The sequence below is a fragment of the Protopterus annectens genome, chromosome 12.part0, assembly GCF_019279795.1.
Source record: "Protopterus annectens isolate FY-2018-M chromosome 12.part0, PAN1.0, whole genome shotgun sequence".
Taxonomy (NCBI): domain Eukaryota; kingdom Metazoa; phylum Chordata; order Ceratodontiformes; family Protopteridae; genus Protopterus; species Protopterus annectens.
Window position 1 is genome coordinate 137,730,187 of NC_056746.1, and position 21,291 is coordinate 137,751,477.

Sequence of the window (21,291 nt, forward strand, 5' to 3'; positions counted from 1 at the left end):
CCCATTTTGTTTAAACAATTCAAGAAATTCTCTTAATGAAACGTCTTCAAGGGGGATCTGGGGAAAACTATATCAAAAACACTGAGGGCACTGTCTAATGTAGAGGGTCCAAGACAGAAGTGTTCCAAGGACCTCGGTTCTGTACCTACCCTGTTGGAGTCTGTACAGACCATTCGTGTCTGAGACTCAGATGGATCCAAAGCAGTCAGAGAGACAGAAACAAACAACTCATCAGCATCGAGGAAGTACAAAGCATAGTGTCTGATGCAGACCTGCCCCAAGTGGAAGTTGGACCCAAAGGCTCCAATCCAAAGGGTGTACTGGAGAAGGAGCAACTACTGAATGAGGGGAAGAAACCATTTGCTCTGTCCTGGCAGTGGCCTGGGAAGACCCCCAAATGGATCTGGTTCTGAAGAATTTCATCATCTTGTCCCTGTCTGCTTCAGTAATTTTATTTACTTATTTATACTTATTTATATTTTTACTTATTTATATTTGTTGACTGGGAGTGTCTGACTGGACATAGGTCCATTTTCAGCGGAGGCCCGGGGAGAAAAGCTCCACAGTTAAAATAAACAGACAGTAGTTACATTGGATTACATAGCGATTAACAACTTACATAGCAATTACTTACAACATACTTACAGAAGAAGAACATAGTACATCAGTAGACAACTAGAATCTTTATCGGTGAAGTACATAACAGACATTAACAAATGTTACAAGAAGAAGTTCCTGCTGTATAATAAGTACTGGCTTATGAGCATCTGAGCTTGCTATAGTTAGTGGAGTGGAAAGAAAGGTAGTGGTTGGATGGGGAGGGTGATATTAGAGTGGGATTTGCAAGGGTATAGCCAGCATGTTTTTAGGTGTGCTTTTAGTAAAGTTTTGAAGTAGGTGCATGATGGTACGGAGGTAATTGTGGGTGGGAGGGAGTTCCATAATTTGGCTATGGTGCAAGAGAATAGTGCTTCACCAGCAGAGTTATTGACTTTAGTGATCTGCAAGTGATTTTTGTTGCTGGATCTTAGTGGTCTGGTGGTGCGATAGGGTTGGAGTAGATTCTGGAGGGGATGGGACATTTAGTGGATGATTTACTAGTTTGTGGGCGAATGAGAGTTGATACCATTGAAGGAGGTGAGGGAGTTCAAGCCAGCCCAGTTCAGCAAGTGAGAGACAGTGGTGACTACGGTAGGATGCCACTGTGGCGTATTTGGCGATTTTGTTGTAGCAGGTCTCTAGCTTGTTTAGATCGCATTGCCTTAGGTTGGTATATATTGGAGAGGCATAAAGTAGGGTGGAGATAAGGTGGGAAATTGCTACTGAAATCTTTGCTGCTTTGGTGAGAAGTTGCTTATTTCTGTATAACTCTCCTAGTTTTTTGTGGACTTTTTTATGGTCAAGGATATGTGAATGTCAAATTTTAGTTTATTGTCTATTTCCACTCCTAGCAATTTGGTGTGTTTAGTTGGGTATATAGTGGTGTTGTCTTTTGCTGTGATGTTAAAGTGAGAGTTGTTTTGAGTATGTTTGGTGGGTTGGAAGATGAGTAGTTTAGTTTGGGTTGAGTATTAATTGGGCATTGGATAACCAAGTTTCAACAGAGGAAAAGGCTTTGTGTGTGACTTTTGCAGTTTGGGTAGGGACTGGGCTGAGCAGATGATGGTTGAGTCATCTGCGTATTGTATGAGTGTGCCATGTTTGGTGGCAGAGGCTAGATTATTGGTGAAAACAGAGAAGAGTAGGGGTCCAAGGATGGATCCTTGGGGAACCCCTATGGAGACAGGTAGTTGGGGAGATATGTCATTCTGCCATACAACGGATTGTTGGCGGTCAGACAGGTAACTCTGAAACCAGTTGGTGACTGATTGTGAGAAGGCTAAGTTATTGAGGACAAAGAGTAAAGGCTGCTGGAAGATCTGGCTGACCACAAGAGGGGGGTCTGGAATGATTCTATCACTTTTTCTGTCATATTGGTGAATGAAGCATAGGAGAAATTGGCTCTAGTGATTACCTTGTAGGTGTGTTGGATCAGATGAGTATCATATTTGAGAAACCATTGCCTCCACGGGCTTTTCAACTTTAGAAACCGGATCTGAAGAGGATGCATGCTCCAGAGACTTCTTCCTCAAGGTTTTAGACCTCTCTTTTTCTTGTCTTTGGTTTTCTTGTTACACTTTTCAGCACGTTTCTTCAAAGGAGAACAGGAAGGCTTTGCAGAAACTGAAGGTTGCTCTCTCCCACAAGAGCTGGGAGAAACCCTTTCAAGATTAATTTCATAGCTCTGCAATTGCCCATTGGCCAAAAGTTTCACAAATGGAACAGGAGGTGTCCAAATAAGAAGGATTAGACAATAAATGCATTTATCTTGCGCATCACAATTTGGTAATTTGTGGGCACAGGCCACACACAAGTCCTGATGGCTTGTCCAACATTTTGATAAGAAAAAAGGAAAACAATGCACCAACAAACAGATATAAATAATTCTTGGCTACAGTAAAAGGTATTGTAAACTACAAGGACCATAATAACTATAAAACCAAAGATGAAAATGCTTTTTTTTTTTTTTTTTGTATTAAGGGAATAGGAAAGGTTCAATGCCTTAGACAAAAAAACAAGAGAAGAGCTTAGGGAAGGAGAAAAGAAAAAGGATAAAGGTAATAAATGATTTAATTATTATTTAAAAGTTACTTAGAAATTATAGGTTTAAATTAGTGAGCACCAAAAAATCCATCAAACACTTGTGACGGCAAATGACGTCTATGGTAGCTGGGTCAACATGATTAATTATGGGTAAAGGAAGAAGCCTGAGCACCAGATCCAAAGACTCAACCACTGAAGAACAAATGGAAAAAATATATAAGATCTGAAGTTTAGGATTACCTATGAAGTGAAAGATTTAGTGGAGAAAATCCAACACTGATAATGTCACAGCATGAAGGAACAATGAGTCCACAAACTAAGGAGAAAGAGGTGGAACAGCAGGCATGTGAAGACTTGCCACATAATAATGCACTGAAATGTTTTGTAGGAAACTGGTACAAAAGTTTGTGTGAAGTTGCACAGCATGGCAAGAATCCGGAAACACTGGGAAATCTGATGCAAGCAATGTTCTGGAGTGATGGGCCAATGACTTCCCATATGAAAGAATAGCAGATTATGCAGGATGTATCTGAAGAGGATATGTCACAGAAGATGTTCTGGAACTTTTTGTAGAATGCCCACAGGAAACGGAGAGCAAAGAATGGGCTCTCAGTTCAGAAGAAAGTGGTTTAAGAAAAGAGCTGCTTGATTTAATACAGATGGCTAGACATATTGCGATCAATGAAAGAAATAGATTACAGTGTATAAGACTCAATGTTCAAGGTATGATAAAACAGATGAATACAATAATCAAGACTATTAAAAGAAATTTATGTGATTTTAACAGAAGTAAATAGAATACATCACTATGCAGTTAAATTAATAAGGGATAAAGTCTTACCACAAAAACAAACAGCAAAAAGAGAAAGGAAAATAAGCAATAAAATGCCACCAAGGAAAAATGTGGATAGAAAAAAAGAAAAAAAAAACTATGAAGCAATTAAGACAAAAAGTGTCAACTGTTAAAACAATATACAAGAGGGTACAGTACAGATCAATAAAATATTTAGAAAGACCATACAATGCACAGAATCAACACAGACCAGGATCTTTTGCACACTACTGCAAATAATAAACTAAAGATATCAACACAGGCAGACATACTTAAAAGATACCCATTTAAATACAAAGGAAAAGTACAAAATAACCAATCCATTGATGACCCACAAAAACATTTATCTGGAGGGATAGAAATACCACACACAAACAAAAAGACATGTTGGAGACATATTTATGAAGATACTATGGAAAATAACAAAGATGCTCAACTGACAGAAAAATTAAAAGAAACAGTAAGGAGTTCTTATGCAGAGGATATAAAACAGGATGAAGTAATGGCCAAAGAAACTGAAACAAAATTAAGAAAGGCTCTTAAATGGAAAGCCCCAGGCCCAGATGCAGTACCTAACTTTTGGCTAAACATATTACCATATTTACACAAAGACTTAACCCAAAGTAAGAATTACTCGTATGCGCATCCTGAATGGACACCAACCTTGTTAATGACAGGAAAGAAGAAAACCTTCCTTAAAAGTGCATCTGCAAGCCATCCTAAAAACTACAGACCAAGAACTTCCTTCAAACGATTCACAAACTAAATACTGGAAATGGTACAGACAGAGTTCGTAGCCATTTAGAAAAAAAACTCAATTATGGTAATCGAAAAAAAGGGTAACAAAAGAAAATTATAGGGAACAAAGGGTCGTTTACTGCTAAATAAATCCATACTAGAGAATTTTAAAAAGGGAAAGAATCTAAGTATAGCATAGATAGATTATGAAACACATTTGTCAGCATCGTATACTCATGGATAAAGGAATGCTTACAGATGTAGAAGATAAATTCTACACTGATCAACTACATTAGTGACCATGAGAAAGGGCACATTATTATCCCAAGGGAAAAAAATTCAAAAGGGGTCACTTCAGGGTTATTCATTCTCACAGTGGTTGTTTTGTCTTGCCCTTAATCCATTAAGATGTTTACTGAACAGATTAGGCCACGGTTACAATTTGGCTCCCAAAAATTCATGAGGGGAAATCAGTACACACAGCTTACCCTGACTTGGCCAAGGCCTTTGACACAATCCCCCACTCGGGCATCATCGAAAAGCTAATACAACTTGGCGTAAATCCCTATCTCTTCAGGTTGGTGGCCAAATGGCTGACTGACAGGACCCTCAAAGTCAAAACAGGCACCTCCACCTCCAATAGTAGACCTGTCACTAGTGGAATTCCCCAGGGATCTGTCCTGGGACCCCTATTGTTTGGCATCAATTTCCCAGAGGTCCAGGCAAAGACAAAAGGCCTGTGGCTAACAAGTTTGCAGACGACTGTAAGTTGAGTGCTGTCACTGATTCCCCCAAAATGATGTTAACATATTGCAAGAGGGCCTCCCAGCAACTAATGACTGGTGCCAAAGTCATGACCTCAAGCTAAATGCAAAAAAAAAATGTATCATCATACTATTTGGTAAAAATACGACCCCTACTGATTACCACATCAACAGCAACCCCCTAAGCACACGACTTGTGGTGAGAGACATGGGCACTAAGGTTGATAACCTCACATTCGACCATCATGTAGCGGCAGTGGTCAGAAAAGCCTTTTACTTGGTTCATCTCATAAGTAAAGGGATTGAACCCAGAAAAAAGGTTTATTACCTCTCTATACTCCTCCCTCATTAGACCAATAATTGAGTATAACACCCCGTTTGGGCTGTACCTCTCCAAACATCTGTACCAAGTGGAAAGGACAATGAAATACCTCACAAAGAGAATCCATGGCCTCCAACACCTGTCCTATGCAGACAGGCTCAAATCACTATCACTCTACTCGGTACTGTACAGATTTGCTCAGAGGTGATCTGTGTCTCGCCTACAAGGCAATCACGGACCCTGCCCTTCTAGAGATGCTCCATATCCGTAAGTCTAACTTCCAGATGCACTACCCACTCAAAAGGCCTGAATCTAACATGCAATATCAACAAAACCTGCTGGACAGACAGGTTGGTGTCCCAGAGGCTGCCCCATCTCTGGAATAGACTTCCTAAACACGTCAAACAGAGCACTTCACTGACCCTCTTCAAGTGCAACCTGTGGTGGGGGACTGAAAAACTGGTTTGAAACAGTTCTAGCCTGCCTCCAAGTAATAACTTTCCTCTTACCCTACCATATTTGCTTCTCCCCTTATAGCGTTGCTTTTACAAGTTCATAGGTGGTTATTAGACTAATGGGCCCAACAGCCTTTACAAGCCTAGCTACATTTATCCCAAGTTATCTCAATTATCAACACTTAGGTAAGTGAAGTTTGCAGGCTATGAGCCTAATACTGACTGCCTCTGTCCATGAGGAACATGGCACCACCCCAGGAATGAATCTACATTACCCATCCATTGATCCATGTTGCACTTGGAGAGTCAGGGAGTGGGTTTGTTTCATGTGAATGGGAAGCTTGTTCCAGAAAAGGGGCAGTCTCTGGGAGACAAATCTGTCTCTCCAGCATGACTTGTTTATATCTAAGGCTAGATTAAGATCCCTGGAGTGAGTGACCCTCATGTGGTTTGATTTGTGAATGTGCAACATTTCCATCAGGGCTGGGATAGAGACTGCCCTGTAAGCCTAACAGAGATCAACCTTTAGTAGCCTGCAGGAGACAGAATACAGTGACACGGCTTTTAATCTTTCCACATAAGACATGTTTTGTGTACCCTGTATTTTCTTGGTGATTAACCTCTGTGGCCTCTCCATCTGTTGCCGGTGTCTCATGAGGTACATGCAAAAGGGAGCATTGTACGCAATACTTGATCTGAGGAGAGCAGAGTATAATGGAATTAGAACGTCCTTAGATCTAGACCCCATGCCTTTACTTATGGGATGTGCTACAAAGGAGTTCCTCACTACTGTAGATAAGTGGTGGTTAAAGTTCAGATTGCTGTCAACCTGAGTACTCAGGTTTCATACCACTAGGTCTACTCTTAGGGGGTGCTGTTTATACTGTAATTTGCAAGGGTGTTAGCCTTCCCAAAGGGAATAATTATGCATTTTTAGCATTTAGCTTCAGCCCATGGCTATGACACCAATCATTAGTCTGCGCTTAATTCTTTCTGCAGTACATTGGTATCATTGGGGGACTCAATGATTGCTCCCAGTTTGCAGTTGACAATAAACTTGGTCAGCCACAAGACATCCACATTTGCCTGGGCTTCTGGGAAATAAATTCCAAACTGTTAAGTGCCCAGCATAGAACCCTGTGGTATGCCACTAGTGACCTGCATTTTGCTAAATGTGGATTCACCCACTTTGACAGTGTGTGTCCTGTCGGTGAGCCATTTAGTTACCCACCTGGTGATGTAGGGGTTAATTCCCAGTTAAGTGAGTTTGTCTGTAACACTAGAGAGAACTGTCAAGTGCCTTGGCCGGGTCAAGGTAGGTGCTATGCCCAAGTCTTTCCCTCATCCATGCTTTTGGTGACTTTCGCAAAGAAGTCAGCCTGGTGTAATAGACATGATCTATCCTTGATGAATTTGAACTGGGTTGGGTCCAGAGTCTACTGATTATCTATAACTTCACTGATAAGGTCCATAGTGATTCTTTCCATGGCCTTGCAAATGAAGCTAGTAAGGCCTATGGGTCTATAATTCCCAGGGTTGGTTGACTGTCCCCCTTTGTGAAGAGGGATGACTGTTGCTGCCTTCTATTCTACAGGAAGATAGCCAATCCGGAAACTAAAAAATGTATCAAGTGGTCTGCTAGGTCATGTTTCAGGTTTAAGAGGCAACCTTGGATTTTTATCTGGTCCCATCAATGCTGTGTTTTTGGCCTTAGCACAGCTATGACTTGCTCTCTTCAGATAATAGGCTGAGGGATGATGCCAGGTATACTTAGGGGATGACAGGGGGCGAAGTTTGATCCAAATATGTCGGCTAGCAGGTTGGCTATTTCTTCCGGATGAGTATGGGCGATGCCACCCACAACCAGCTCTGTGAAAAGCTGAGCATTCCCCTTAACATTTCCAACGTAGGTAAAAAAAAAATACCTTATGACTTTCTTTAGTTGGGGCAGCTATTTTTGTTTCATAGTTTGCTCTAGATGACTTAAGCAGATCTCTAATTTGTTTCTTTAGCCTAGTGAGAGATTTCTTTCTCTGATGAGTCTGTTCCCTTTTGTTTTTGGACATTTGTATAGCTTGTTTATAATGGGGGTCCACCAGGGCGGCTTGTTTTTCCGGCAAGACGTGGTTTTAATCCAGTCTGGTACAGTCAATTCTATACAACTGCTTTAGTGGTTATACAGGGCAGTACACTTCTCCACAGGAGCCTGTGTTTTTCTTAACTGTGGGGAGGGGGCTTTGAAGTTTCTTACAGCATCACTTTGTAGGGGCTAATTTGTCTTGGAAAAATTCTTAAACATTTTCAGCTTGATGGGGTATCTGGCCTTATAATTATTTCAAAAGAGACTTCTTTATGGTCCAATCTAACCAAAGGGGACATCACATGGGGGGGGGGTGCAATGTTAATGAGCACTATGCCCAGGAAATTTGAGCCCCTTGTGGGTGTGCTGGCTTGTATGTTCAAGGACATTTGTTTTGACAAATTCCAAAAACCTCTGAGCCAACAAATTTGTGGTTGTGTGCGTCCCAGTTGATGGTAGGACAACAACATTTATCCTTTGTCTGGCAACTGAAAAAGGAGCCTGACATGGATGGGATAATTTCTGTTATGCTGTTAGATTGGGGTGGAATAAAAAGCTACTTCACCATTTTTATGGCCCTGCCTTCTGATATTTTTACTATGTCATGGCAAAGGTTTCTTAACTAGGACTCCTTGTCTCACAGAGCATTCAACAGTTCCTTTTTGATGTCCTTAGGTACACGGAGAATCTTAAAGCAAAAAGAAGGTATCTGATGATTGAACCAATAACTAACATTCTCGAGACTGTAGCTACTGCACTTAATTATATGTTTCTCCATACTCAGGGACAGCTGAACAGGTTTCAGGATGTGGGACATTAGCCATTTTTCCAGAATTTGTTTTGTACCAGGATTCCTGACAGGTACTTAAACAATATGCATCTGGTAATTCATTACCCTAAAAGCCAAGGTAGACAAAATACACACCCTTCTTTTACCAAATCTATCCAAGACCCAGCTTTCCCTATTATGTGACAATATATTCAAGTCCGGTACCAGTTCTCTGTGCTTGTGGGTCTCTAGTTGATCAAGTAGTTTGCCACCAGGGGGTTTTAAAGACACAGGTGTGCCCTCTCAGACCTATCATTTTCTTGGATGTGTCTAGCCATAGGTAGGTCACTAGGGCAGCATCATTAATGACTAGGAAAAACAGAGGAAACAATATGAACTTAGTATCCCCCAGGAGATCAAAGTATTATCTCTCAGTACAGGGTATGACTCTCACCTTTGAAACAAAAACTGGCTAGGTCTAAAACAGCCCACAAGGGCAGCTAGCCTAGTACTTACCTATGGACTATTTTTCTTACTATCAAAAAACCCTTATTGTTCCATTTAAAATGCTCCCTCAGCCTTGTGAAGAAACAAGACAAATATCTTGCAAGGACCCCAATGAAATGGAGTCCCCTCATACCAGAGGGTAGATTACATTTGTGATGTCTAGGTCAAGTCATTCTATTAATCCTCTGGATTTTGCAGCTTGCAAGGTTTCTCTCTTCCTCTTAAACTGGTCTAGTGGACTGGGTCATCTCCCTGCTTCCTACTGTGGAGTAGCTCCTCGGCTAACAACTTCAGATCCTGGATAAACACTGTGTGTGAACTTGCAACCTGTCAGACAGCACCCCAAACAACCAAGCTGGCTTAGGGAACCATGCTTTCCATGATGTTAAGAAAATGCTTTTTAAACTCCTACAGACTACCACTCTGTCCCCTTCCAGTCTGGCAAACTTGTGCTCATGGGGGAGATCGCTACAGACTGCAAAGTTCTTCCTCTTTGTAACACAAAAAAGGGGGGGGGCTGTGATCACAGATCTGCCACTCAAAAAAAAAAAAAGTCCCATGCAATGTACCTCCGTTCTGGTACTTGGCATCAGGGGATGGGCATGCTAGCAGCTATCGTTGTAACCACAATTAATGGGGGTGGAAAAAGGCCAGCACACCTATCCAGACACCACTAAAAGCAAGTGGAAAACTGGTTACGGGTTAAAGCATCCTCTGGCTTTTGAGATACAACTAGGATAATTTTCTTGACCATACATGTTTTCTGAATGTTCTCTCTCCCTCAACCTCCTACTGGGCAGCCTTCCTTTTGGGCTTTCATGGGGGGAAAGATATGCATGAGACTCTGTGGTCTGAGAAAGTAGAGATTAACCCAGCACGATGCACGAGACTCTGTGGTCTGAGAAAGTAGAGATTAACCCAGCACTGTTTCTAAAAAAGAATGAGGAACAGAATAACTGGGCACTTCATAAATCTGAATACGACTACAAAGTGGAAGATTCAAAGATCCCTCAAGTAAGGGACCACACTTGTGCACAAAATTCATAACGAGGAGGAATTATTGATGACAGGACCCCAAAGACAGGTCTGTTAAATGGATTCACTGGCTTATATTAGTCCATGTTCTACTGAACAGCTTTCCTGTGTTTGCAATTGAAGGGTAAATGTGAAATAGAAAATTAATGAGGAACTATTTTTCTTCTAAAAAAGAATATGCATCAGCAAACGGGAAGATGGCAGCAATGCCATATTACTATTTTTGAATGTTCAGTTTCTATGCTTGCAAGACTGACCTGTATATATATGTACAGCTTTACGCATCCCTGCAAAGCAAATAAAAATATTTTTAAACAAAAAAGGCATATTATGGCTGTCTGGGCTTTACTGGTAATGTGTAGTAAAACGGATCACTTCTCCTTTGTGTTACAATTGTCTGTTAGTGGACCAGCACATCATTTCTCCCTTCTTCTCTCATTCTAACCAGTAAAACTAAACCAAATGCAGTGCAAAGTATCCAGGTATGTGACATCTGTATGGCATCCTTCACCCAAATCCTTTGTGATACTGCCACAACACAAGAACAGCCTCAAAGTACCCCATCTTCCTTTCATAAATTCATGTAGGCTACAGCAAGGTGGCTTTACTTCTCTGAAGAAATGTGTACATACATGGCAGTCTGTCAATAGACTGTACCTTTTAAAATACCTGAAGGGCAGGGTGTGAGACACAGGTGAAAAAGACAATGAAACACAGTGAGTGGAACATACTCTTCTGCAACTTTGTCAAAGTGAACACAATGCAAATGACAGCAAAGAATTCATACACCGTACTGCTGAACAACATTATGCAATGGCTCTGATACAATCAAACAGTCACAGGACCTGCAAAAATACACCAATTCATGCTTATTTCTTAATCAAATGACAGCACTTCACAACTTCATAATTCTCACTATACTACTATAACACTTCAAAGATGGATCTAGGAATGTATTAAGCTGGAATTCAATACTACAACCATTCAGCCTTAGAACATGCTCAATGATAGATGCAGTGCTTTAATACAAAGCTATCGACAGTGCAGGTTAGAAAATCTGAAACAATAAACAAGTAGAACGGCTGTTTAACTTACCTGTAAGAGCCTTGTTCATCTGTAACGACGGTTATTAGAGGAGAATCGGCACCTTTTTCATGAATAGCAATCTCAACCCCCTCTAGCTCTGGGTGTACGTGACCTTCTAGGAACAAACCCACTTTACCTTGAATCTCTATAAGCTTTCCAGGGCAGCTTTCTATGGTAAACAGATAGAACTACAACTAATGTCAGGTTAACCACAAATACTTGGCATGCTTTAAAATAAGTCCCAGTTTAATGCAAAACATTTAGATATTCACATCATACCCAGTAAAGCTGCTACAAAATAAAAGCAAAAGCAGACTTTTCCATTTGATCACAAATCATTCATATCGTTCTAGCTTAAGATTCATCAGTTACTTGTAGAATTTTCTCTACCAACTTAGTCAATATTTAAACCACTGATGACCTCCCAAATCCAGGAGACAAACATGACGAGCTTCCTTCAATCATTTTTTTATGCATAAAAAGGACTGGATAGAAACGGTACTCCTATGTCAGAGAAAGAATCCTTAAAGGCGGGCATCACTGCTAATAACAGACATACTAAAATTTAACACTCCATCTTCTTTCTCATATTTCATTCTTAAACTAACTGAACTGCCCAGAAAGGTACTGCTCAGATCTGGCTGACATATGCATCAGTCTACACTCAAAGTTAAAAAGAAGGATTTAAGAATGGTGCCTAATGAAATTCCAAGAACCTTAGAAAAGCTGAAGAAAGAGGATTTAAGCAGAAAGAAAAGGAACTTGCAAAAGAGCTTCTACTTAAAGATCAATAAACCTACACAGACATGCACACAAAACACGTGCATGCAGGAAGTTATATATATTATGCATAATTGCACTATATTTTGTGTGCAACCTGGCTTGCATTTTGTACTCTTTCCTTTTCACCATGAATTCTAACTGGTCCTTGTAATCCTATTCTAGCTGCATTCAATTTTCCCATTATGTTCTGAATTTTGCTATGTCCTTATTTTGTATAAAATATTGTTAATTGAATAACAGTATGTATTTTGCTCTCTGAGCTAGGGTCATGTCTGAAAAGGGTCAACAGACCAGTCCACTTACCTGGTGAACAAAGACAAAAAATTTAGAAAACAAAACTACTGGTACTTTTTAATCACTTTGGAGTAATTTTTTTTAAAAACAGCAGAGGAGGTGCTAACTGCCTCTGTTCTTAACTTGTCTAGTACTTTTTATAAGAGGCTTCTGGAGTTACCGGTTAACTTGTCTAGTATTTAATGTAGCAGTTACATGAAAGTTACGCTAGAAAGAATTAGCTAACGGTTACAATCAAGCAAAAAGAAGGGAGAAGCACAGACTAAGTCAGAGGAAATGGGGAAGAGAATAAGGCAGATGCGAGTGTGAGACATGGGTTTTACAAAGTTCTGGGGTGGCGAAGGATGCGAGGTCTCCAGGACTCTGCGGAGCCTTTAAGGGAGATCATTAATGCTAGAATGACAGGAGGCTGACCACTGAGAAATGGCACACAGAGGACAAGCAGAAGATCAGCCAGCAGGAGACGATACAGGAAAGCACTGGAAAAGGTAGAAAGAGAACAGAAAGATAATAGAAGAATATTCTCTCAGGTAGCCATAGAGGTACATGCAACTGGGAAAAGAAACAGGGTAAAATGGACAGACAGCTCGAGACAGCAGCAACAGATGATGAAGAGGAGATACAGCCAGATGTGACAATGCAGGAGGCAACACCAGTGGGACAGCTAGAGGGAGATGGGCACGAAGAGGCATTCAGCCATAGCACAGGTAAGGAACAGCAATGGTAATAAGAATTTAGGAAAAGGAGGTAGGTACACAAAGTTAAGGAAAAGCAGAGGACTGCTGGTGATGAAGGACTATCACTAGAGGGTTAACGTGGGAAGAGGATGGAAGGAAGAGTCGGCAGATGGGGAGAAGAGGAGTGGGGAAAGGGAAATTGGTAACCACTTATCAGGACATGTCAGACAAGGAATCAAAAGGGGATGCTGGAGAGACAGAAAAGGTATAAATATTAGTAGGAGGAGGAGGAGAGGAACTGGAGGAGAATGAAAGGGAATGGAATGAAGAGTGGACAACAGTGGGGAAGTTATGTGGAGCAAGCACAGTGGGGATGAAAAGGGGTCAGGTGCTACATAAACAGTAGTCAACTGGCAGCAAAACTGAGGGCTAGTACTGGTGCAAATGGAGTAGGGAAAGCTACAAGTCAGAGGAATAGTGAAATAGAGCAGGAAGACAGGCAAAAGAAAAAGTCCAGGGAGGGTGGACAGAAGGAAATGTTTAAGCAGATGTAAGGTATTAAACCAATAAAAAACATCAATGTTTACAGATAAATCAATCTTCAGATGCAGACTTTGTAAGACTTGGGATCCCAAGTCTTACAAAGTAAAAGGGATGATGCCGTAGGGACAAAAAAATGCACCCAATGCTAGGTAAATGGAAAAGGTCATGATACAGAGTTGGAGGGGGGAGAGTTTCTTATGACAATTATCAGCATACTAAAGATGATTAATGACTGACTGTAAAAGTGGATAAGATAGAAAGGTTGGAGGAAACAATGTACTTGCCAAAGAGACTTGCTCAATTTTCAGGGACAGTCTCCATCTTAGGTTAGATGGAACAGCAATGCCCAACGGCAGGCTGGAAAGGATCAGTTATGCATATATGCATTTCCACTAAGGCAGAAGCATGAAAAGCATGAAAAGCAGGAAAAAAAGGCAACTACTCAGCATTCCTCTAAAATGTGCAGAATTTCGCAAAATGTCCATATTTTTGCTTCATATTTTTTGGTCTGTTCCTCAAAAAACTTATGGATTTCTGGCAAATCACAGAGGTCTGTAGTCACTAAATAACAACATATGTATGAGTTATAGACTTCATATCCTTCTGAAAATGAATGATAATGCAAAATTAATCATTCTATCAACTTCGTAAGTTTATAAGAGCAATATTTAAACATTTTCTCCTGATTTTAGGCCTTTGCCTTGCCATTACTTTTAACTTTTGTCCAGACAGGAATGTTACTCAGGCACTTGGCAGCATACCTCTCAACTGTACAGATTTTCGCAGAATGTCCAGATTTTTATCTCATATTTTTGGTATGTTTTTCATAAAATTGTGGTTTTCTGACAAATTTGTGGCAAATCATTAAAAACTGAAGTTGGAAAATAATGACAAACATTTGTGTTTCAGACTTCAGACCCTTTGGAAAATTCATGTTAATGCAAAACCTGTTCTTATATCAACTTTCTAAGTTTGCAAGAGCAATATTTAAAAATTGTCCCTATTTTTGGGCCTTTGTCGCATTTTTATTTATGGCTTTGTCCAGATTTCTTGCTCTAAGAGGGTGAGAGGTATGCTTGACAGATGGATAACACACAGGACATAAAACATCAAACAATATATACGCAGAATAATGTTCAGGAAGAGGAGTGAGGTTTAAGGGAAGGCAGAAATTAAGCAATTTATGAAGTGCTAGAATGAGTAATTGTTGAAAAGAAAAAGTACAGTTTTGTACCTACTATAAATGTAGATGTTTGAGTGTTCACCCTGCTGCAGTCATCACACTTGGGTTATCCTGCCGTTAGGCGGCCCCGCAGTCGGCCTGAGTTCCAAAGTCTTGGTCCGACGTCTGTTGCTGTCGCTTCTTCCCTGATGTCGGAGCGCCAGGGGTATACAAGAGGCATCAAATGCCATTTTCTTCAGTTTTTCTTGCCCCAGATGTCAGGTGCCCCCAATAGCTAGGCAAAATATATATATATATATATATATATATATATATATATATATATATATATATATATATTGCTAAATAAAAATAAAACAATACCTTTAGACACAAGCAAATACACCACAGAGGTTGAATAGGATAGAGTGGTATAGATAAGTTCAGCTAGTTCAGAGGGGATGGAGGGAGGGTAACCTGGACTGCAGCAGGGTGAACACTCAAACATCTACATTTATGGTAGGTACAAAACTGTACTATGTTCATCGTGTTACCCTGCTGAAGTCATCACACTTGGGATGAATCCCAAAGCTAAGGATGGGAGGTGGAGTTAAACAGTGTTAGAAGGAGCTAGTAGGCCCTGCAAAACCAGCTCTAGTCTTAGAATATAGAGGTAAATGATAATGTTTGGTGAAGGTGTGCACTGAACTCCAAGTTGCAGCTTCCAGAATATCCTTGGTTGGCACTCCCCTGAGAAAGGCTGCTGATGTAGCTGTAGCCCTGGTGGAGTGGGACCTAATGTTAGCAGGTACCGGTTTCCCATGATGCGTGTAGCAGAAACGTATGCAATGCCCTATCCATTTAGAAATGGTCTGTTTTGAGATAGCTTTTCCTTGTGATCCTGTAGCACAGGCTACAAAGAGCTGGTCAGAATTTCTGAAAGCCTTAGTTTTATCCAAGTAGTAACGTAACTGCCTGTGAATGTCCAAAGAGTGCAGGTGTCTTTCTCCTTTGTTCTGGGGATTTGGGAAAAAGGTGGGCAAATGAATGGTTTGGTTTAGGGCCACACTGGATAAGCTGAAATTGCTGAGGCGTGGATCTTAATAGACGAAAAGGAAAGACCTTTGTGCAACATCTCAGTTAAATATTGTAGAATCTGAGGAATGTTTGGATCAAGGGGATTTTGGCCTTTAGCCTGGTTCCAGGCGCAAAATCTTCTCCATTTGTCTGAATAGGTTTTCCTGGTGCTGGGCCTCCTGGCCTCCAGAATGACATCCATAACTGCTTTGGATAGAGGTGGTGGCTGGTTGTTTAGGTAATTTGCCATGCAGCCAGGTTTAAAGTCTTGAGCTGGCTGTGTAGAATCTGATTTTCTCGCTGGGTGAGCAGGTGAGGAATTTGTGGTAAAATCCATGGTGGGCCGTGGGCCATGTTCCTTAAAATTGGATACCAATGCTGGCATGGCCAGTCTGGTGCAATGAGTATCATTTGTGGCCTCTCTAATCTGACTTTCAGCAGTACCTTTGCTAGAAGAGGCAGTGGAGGAAAGGCATACACTGTTAATGTTTTCCAACTGAATGAGACGGCGTCCACTTTCCAAGCTTGTGGATAGAATGTCCTTGTGCAAAATTTTTGAAGTTGGTAGTTTTGGGGGCTTGCAAACAGATCTATGTCTGGGCGTCCCCATTTTTGAGCTATCATTGCAAATACTTGTGGATCTAGTTTCCACTCGTGTGGATCCATGATGTTTCTGCTTAGGTCGTCTGCCAATGTGTTTTTCTTTCCTGGCAGGAATTGTGCTTGTAATTGAACCTGGTAAGACAGTGCAGTGTTCCACAAGGTCATTGCTTGCCTGCATAGAGGGTAGGAATGTGTGCCCCCTTGATTGTTTATGCACCACATTACTGTGGTATTGTCCGTCTTTATTATTAGTTGTCCTGGGTGTAAGAGGTTCTTGAAAGCTGTTAGGGCATTCTGTACTGCAAGCATTTCTTTTTGATTGATATGCAAATGCCTCTGATCTGTAGTCCATTTGCCCTGAATGCACTGTCCTGCCATGTGTGCTCCCCAGGCATAGTCCACTGCATCTGATATCATAGTTTGCCTGGCTGTGGATAAGGTGAAAGGCTGACCCTTGTTGAGGTGACATGCCTGTGCCCACCATAGAAACTCCTGTTGAAGGCAGGGAATGAGTGGTATCATTGTTTCCAAGCTGTGGCTGTGCTGAGTCCATACGCTTTTCAGGTACCATTATAATTTCCTCATATGCAGTTTTGCAAATGGTATTAGTAGTATGCAAGATGCCATGAATCCCAAGGCCTGCAGAATTTTTCTTGCAGGGAGTTGGGTCTTTGTTGCCATTATTTTTAAATATTGAGTCAGCTGTTGTTTCTTGTCTGGCGTGAGATAAGCCATCTGGGCCGCTGTATACAAGCTGGCACCCAGGATTATTATGTTTTGTGAGGGCACTCATTTTGATTTCTTTTTGTTTACTGTGTACCCTTGGCAACTTAGAAGGTGTTTGACAAATGCCAGATGCTTTAAAAGAATGTCCTTGCTTTCTGCTTGAATAAGGCAGTCGTCCAGGTATGGGTATATTTGAATTCCTCTTTGTCTGCAGTATGCAATTACTGGTGCCAGGCATTTTGTGAAGACCCTGGGCACAGTAGATAAGCCAAAGGGCAGTGCAGAGAATTGATAATGCGTTGAACCTGCAATGAAGCGGAGGTATCTTCTGCAATTTTGTCTGATAGGGACATGCAGGTATGCCTCCTTGAGGTCCAACGTTACTAGCCAAGCATTCTTGCCCAGCATGGGAACAAGCTTCTGTAGTGTTAGCATCTTGAATTTTGGTACTTGCAGATAGGTGTTCAGAATTGAAAGATCCAGAATGGGTCTCTATGCTTTGTCCTTTCTTGGGACTAGATAGAGTCTTGAGTAAAATCCTTGTCCTTGCTCCTGTGTAGGTACCTGCTGAATGGCTCTCATGTCCATGAGAGCTGTAATTTGTTTTTGTGCCTTTGCCCATTGATTTGGTGGCAGGTTTGGCATTCCTTTTATCCTAGGTAAGGTATGAAAGTGGAATCTGTATCCTTGAGAGACAATGTCTAGAACCCATTTGTCTTTTGTGATGATGTGCCAGTTGTCTGCAAAAAATGCTAATTTTCCTCCCAAGGGAGCTGCCAGGAGAGATTTGCTTGGTAGTTTGAGGATTGAGTCATTGTGTTTGTCTTCTGCTAGCTTGGGGCCTGTCTTCTCCTCCTTTCTGGGTAGCAGTACCCCATTGGCAAGGTTTGGAAGGGCCTTGTGACTGACCTCTGCCCCTTGGGCGTCTGTATTTGCCTCTCTGTGATCTGTCAGAAGCTGGAAAGGACCAGTTTTTTGTTGGCCAATTTCTGCTGAAACGAGGGGGTTGTACCTGCAAAAAATCCTTGACCGTCTGCATAGACTTTGCCTTATCCTCCATTTTCTTTAAAACCTCTTCTGCTTTGACAACAAATAATACATTCTGCTGTAAAGGTGCATCCAATAATTTTGCTTTAACATGATCAGGAAGGGTTTGTTCTTTTAACCAAGCATGTCTACTTATGACAGAGCCAGTAACAGCTGCTCTACAGGAAGCTTCCAATGAATCAAATCCACATTGTAAAGTATGTTTGCCCACCTGTTCAGCTGCATGCAACAGATCCTGCATTTCCTTGAATTCAGACTGTTCAGTATGTCTGCTCATTTTTGTTTTAATTGAGACATTAGGAATTGCTGATATTTCAGCATGTGAAACTGACAATTTAATGCTCTCATAGCCAGAGTTGCTGAGGTGTATATTTTCTTTCCCCATCTATCTAGGGCTCTGGAATCCCTTTCAGAGGGCACAGGATTTTTAGCCATAGAAGCTTTAGCTCCCTTAGGACCCTGGGAAATTGTTTCTGGGTCAGCCACAGGGCTTTTATAAAGGAATTTGTGAGAGTCTGGTACTCTGTAGTATCTGTCTTGGTTTGGCTGGAGCAGGAGGTAGAGAGTCTGGATTTAGACTAGACTCCAAGTAAACATCATCCACAATATCCAAAACTGGAGGGATAGCAAGAGGTCTGTGCTGGGGTAGTAAAAGGAACTCTCAGAGCCTTTTCTTAGAATCAGCGTAGTCCTGGCCTTCCCAGTGGAAATGTTCCCTCATGGTATGTAAAGTTTCCCCAAAGGAGTAGTCTTCAGGGGGAGATGCTGAGGGAATAGAGTCTTCAGCATCAGAGTCTTCATAAGGTGGAAAAGTGTAATCCTGTTCCTCAGAAGAATCTGAGGAAATTGAAACCTGGTCAGAGGAAGCATAATCCTCCTCTTGTCTTCGTCTTTTATCAGGAAGGGGATTGGAACCCCTGATTAGGGTAAGCAAATCTTCAGCCATCTTAAGCATCTGTTTCTTAGGCATGGGGCCTTGAACTGTAGACTGATGTACAGTCTTCTTTGGTTTTAAAGGAGTTTTAAGCTTAGCATAAGATTTAATGGTGAGTGTAGTCGGTCAGAAGACACCTTCTGCAAACGAAGGCGTTTCCAGTGCACCGGGGTCTACTTCTGCTCCGGTGTCGGAAGGGCCTAATGAAGATGGCTGCGTCGGCCTAGTAGACTCCACTTGAGAATCTGCAGCTGTCTGGGGTTCCAATTCTGCGGTCGTCAGGGGCTGCGTAGGCACCTCACTGAAAACCGGAGAACCGGCGACAGGCCCAGCAGAGGTCTCAGAGTCTGGCTTGTTCCTGCTGCCTGTCCTTATCCTTGCGTTTTATGTATGCCGGTCGTCGGCTGCTCCGACGGCATGATATAATTAAATTTCCTACCAAAGTAATGTCGTGCGAAGTCAAAACGGCATTTGATAGTTCGTTTATTAAACCTAGCACAAAACTGACAACCTGTGACGTCATGGTCTGTGCCTAGGCAAGGAATACAATAGGAATGGAAGTCCTTATGAGGTATTTGCTTCCCACAAGAAATGCAATTGTTAATTTTTTCTGACATCGGACTGAGGCAAGAAAAGGTTCCCCAACGGGGTACTTGGGTTTATTGAAGACTTCAGACTGAAATTTGAATTGAAAATCTCAGGTGTCGGCTGACCGGCACTTGCGAACTGATTCTGCTCCGGGCACCGTGCGGCAAGAAAGACTGAAGAAAATGGCATTGGATGCCTCTTATATACCCCTGGTGCTCCGACGTCAGGGAAGAAGTGACAACAACTGACGCCGGACCAAGACTTTGGAACTCTGGCCGACTGTGGGACCGCCTGATGGCAGGATAACCCAAGTGTGATGACTGCAGCAGGGTAACACGATGAACATCATTGCAATACGTAATACACCAATATGACAAAAAGTTTGTTTTCTTTTAATGTTTGTGCATCTATATATATCTTAAATGATAACATAATAAATTTTGAGTTTTTGCTCATATGTAGATTTCGAAAAACAAAACTGCATTGGTTGGATGATTCCAGACTCATGACCTACATAAAGTACAAAGATGAGGTTACAGAAGAGGAAGAACCTTGTCCACAGAAATAAGGAAATGTCACACCTGGTGTACAAGGATGCAGTATTCATGTGGACTGAACGTGTATTGGTGCAAAGATGCAATAAGAGAAAAGGATGAGAGAAAAGAATAAAGCAGTGAAGAGAAGGAGGGCTACATACTCAATGATCTGAATCTGCCAAGAACACACTTAAAAATCCTGAGCTTCAGAACATAAAAGGAGAGAGAAAATAATGGAGTTCTTGGACTAACGGGGGTTTACCCAACTGCTGAAAGACTATTAGAACAGCACCATTTTGCATGTTTTTCTAACTAAGATAAGTATACCCAGGTAAAGGCCACAATAGATAAAAATGACCATAACATGCCTGCCTCTGTGGCATAGAAGGATGAAGCTGCCACATGGGAGAACTGAGTAGGACAAGGCTCATGGACCACAAAAACTGGAATGATGATAGATCCCAGTGACCAAGAAACCCATGCTGCTATCCTGGCGACTGCTGTAGTCCAGGAAAGCAACAAGCCCTCCACCTCACAATTCTATCCGTGACTTTTCATACCAATGCTGCTAAGCTTTTAGTTCACCAGATTTATCTGCAGTCTTCTCTTAAAAGGGCATCCAGTTCCCATCAAGCAGTCTTCGGGCATTTCTGCAGTTTTTAGTATTTACTGAAAATCTCCATCAGGGGATTGCTGTGCCTTTTCCAGGGGGCAAATAGCTCTAATTCTCTTCACCATCTCCTTTTCTATCCTAGTGTCTACTACCCTTCTTTCTGCACTACCTTTCTCCCTTCAAGGCACATTCCTAGTTTATTTCGAAGCAACCAATTCAGTACATCATTAAGTGCCTTACAATGCAAATCTTATTATTAGAGCCCTTTAACAACCAAGCACAGAGTCTGTGGGTGAATAATCAGATCACCATCTATTCATTATGGCTGAGAAAGAGATGTTCCTTTTCTTTTTTGGTCTACATGGTTAAGTGGAGCTTGGTCCTTTACACCACTGTTGGGCTAAGAAGAGAACACTATGCAAGAGCCTATAGTAGCTGAAATGAGCAAGCTCTTAGTCAATCTGTTTAACTTAAAGA

At 41.5% G+C, this 21,291-nt stretch overlaps 1 protein-coding gene across 2 annotated transcripts in view; it reads right to left on the reverse strand.

The window, feature by feature from the left end:
* Nucleotides 1-21,291, reverse strand: part of LOC122816397 (nodal modulator 1-like) — an 877,949-nt gene that overhangs the window by 363,167 nt on the left and 493,491 nt on the right. For both annotated transcript variants that reach the window (XM_044089153.1, XM_044089155.1), the window contains exon 21: nucleotides 11,241-11,400. In XM_044089153.1, the coding sequence (XP_043945088.1) occupies nucleotides 11,241-11,400 (160 nt within the window). The remainder of the gene's footprint in view (nucleotides 1-11,240; nucleotides 11,401-21,291) is intronic.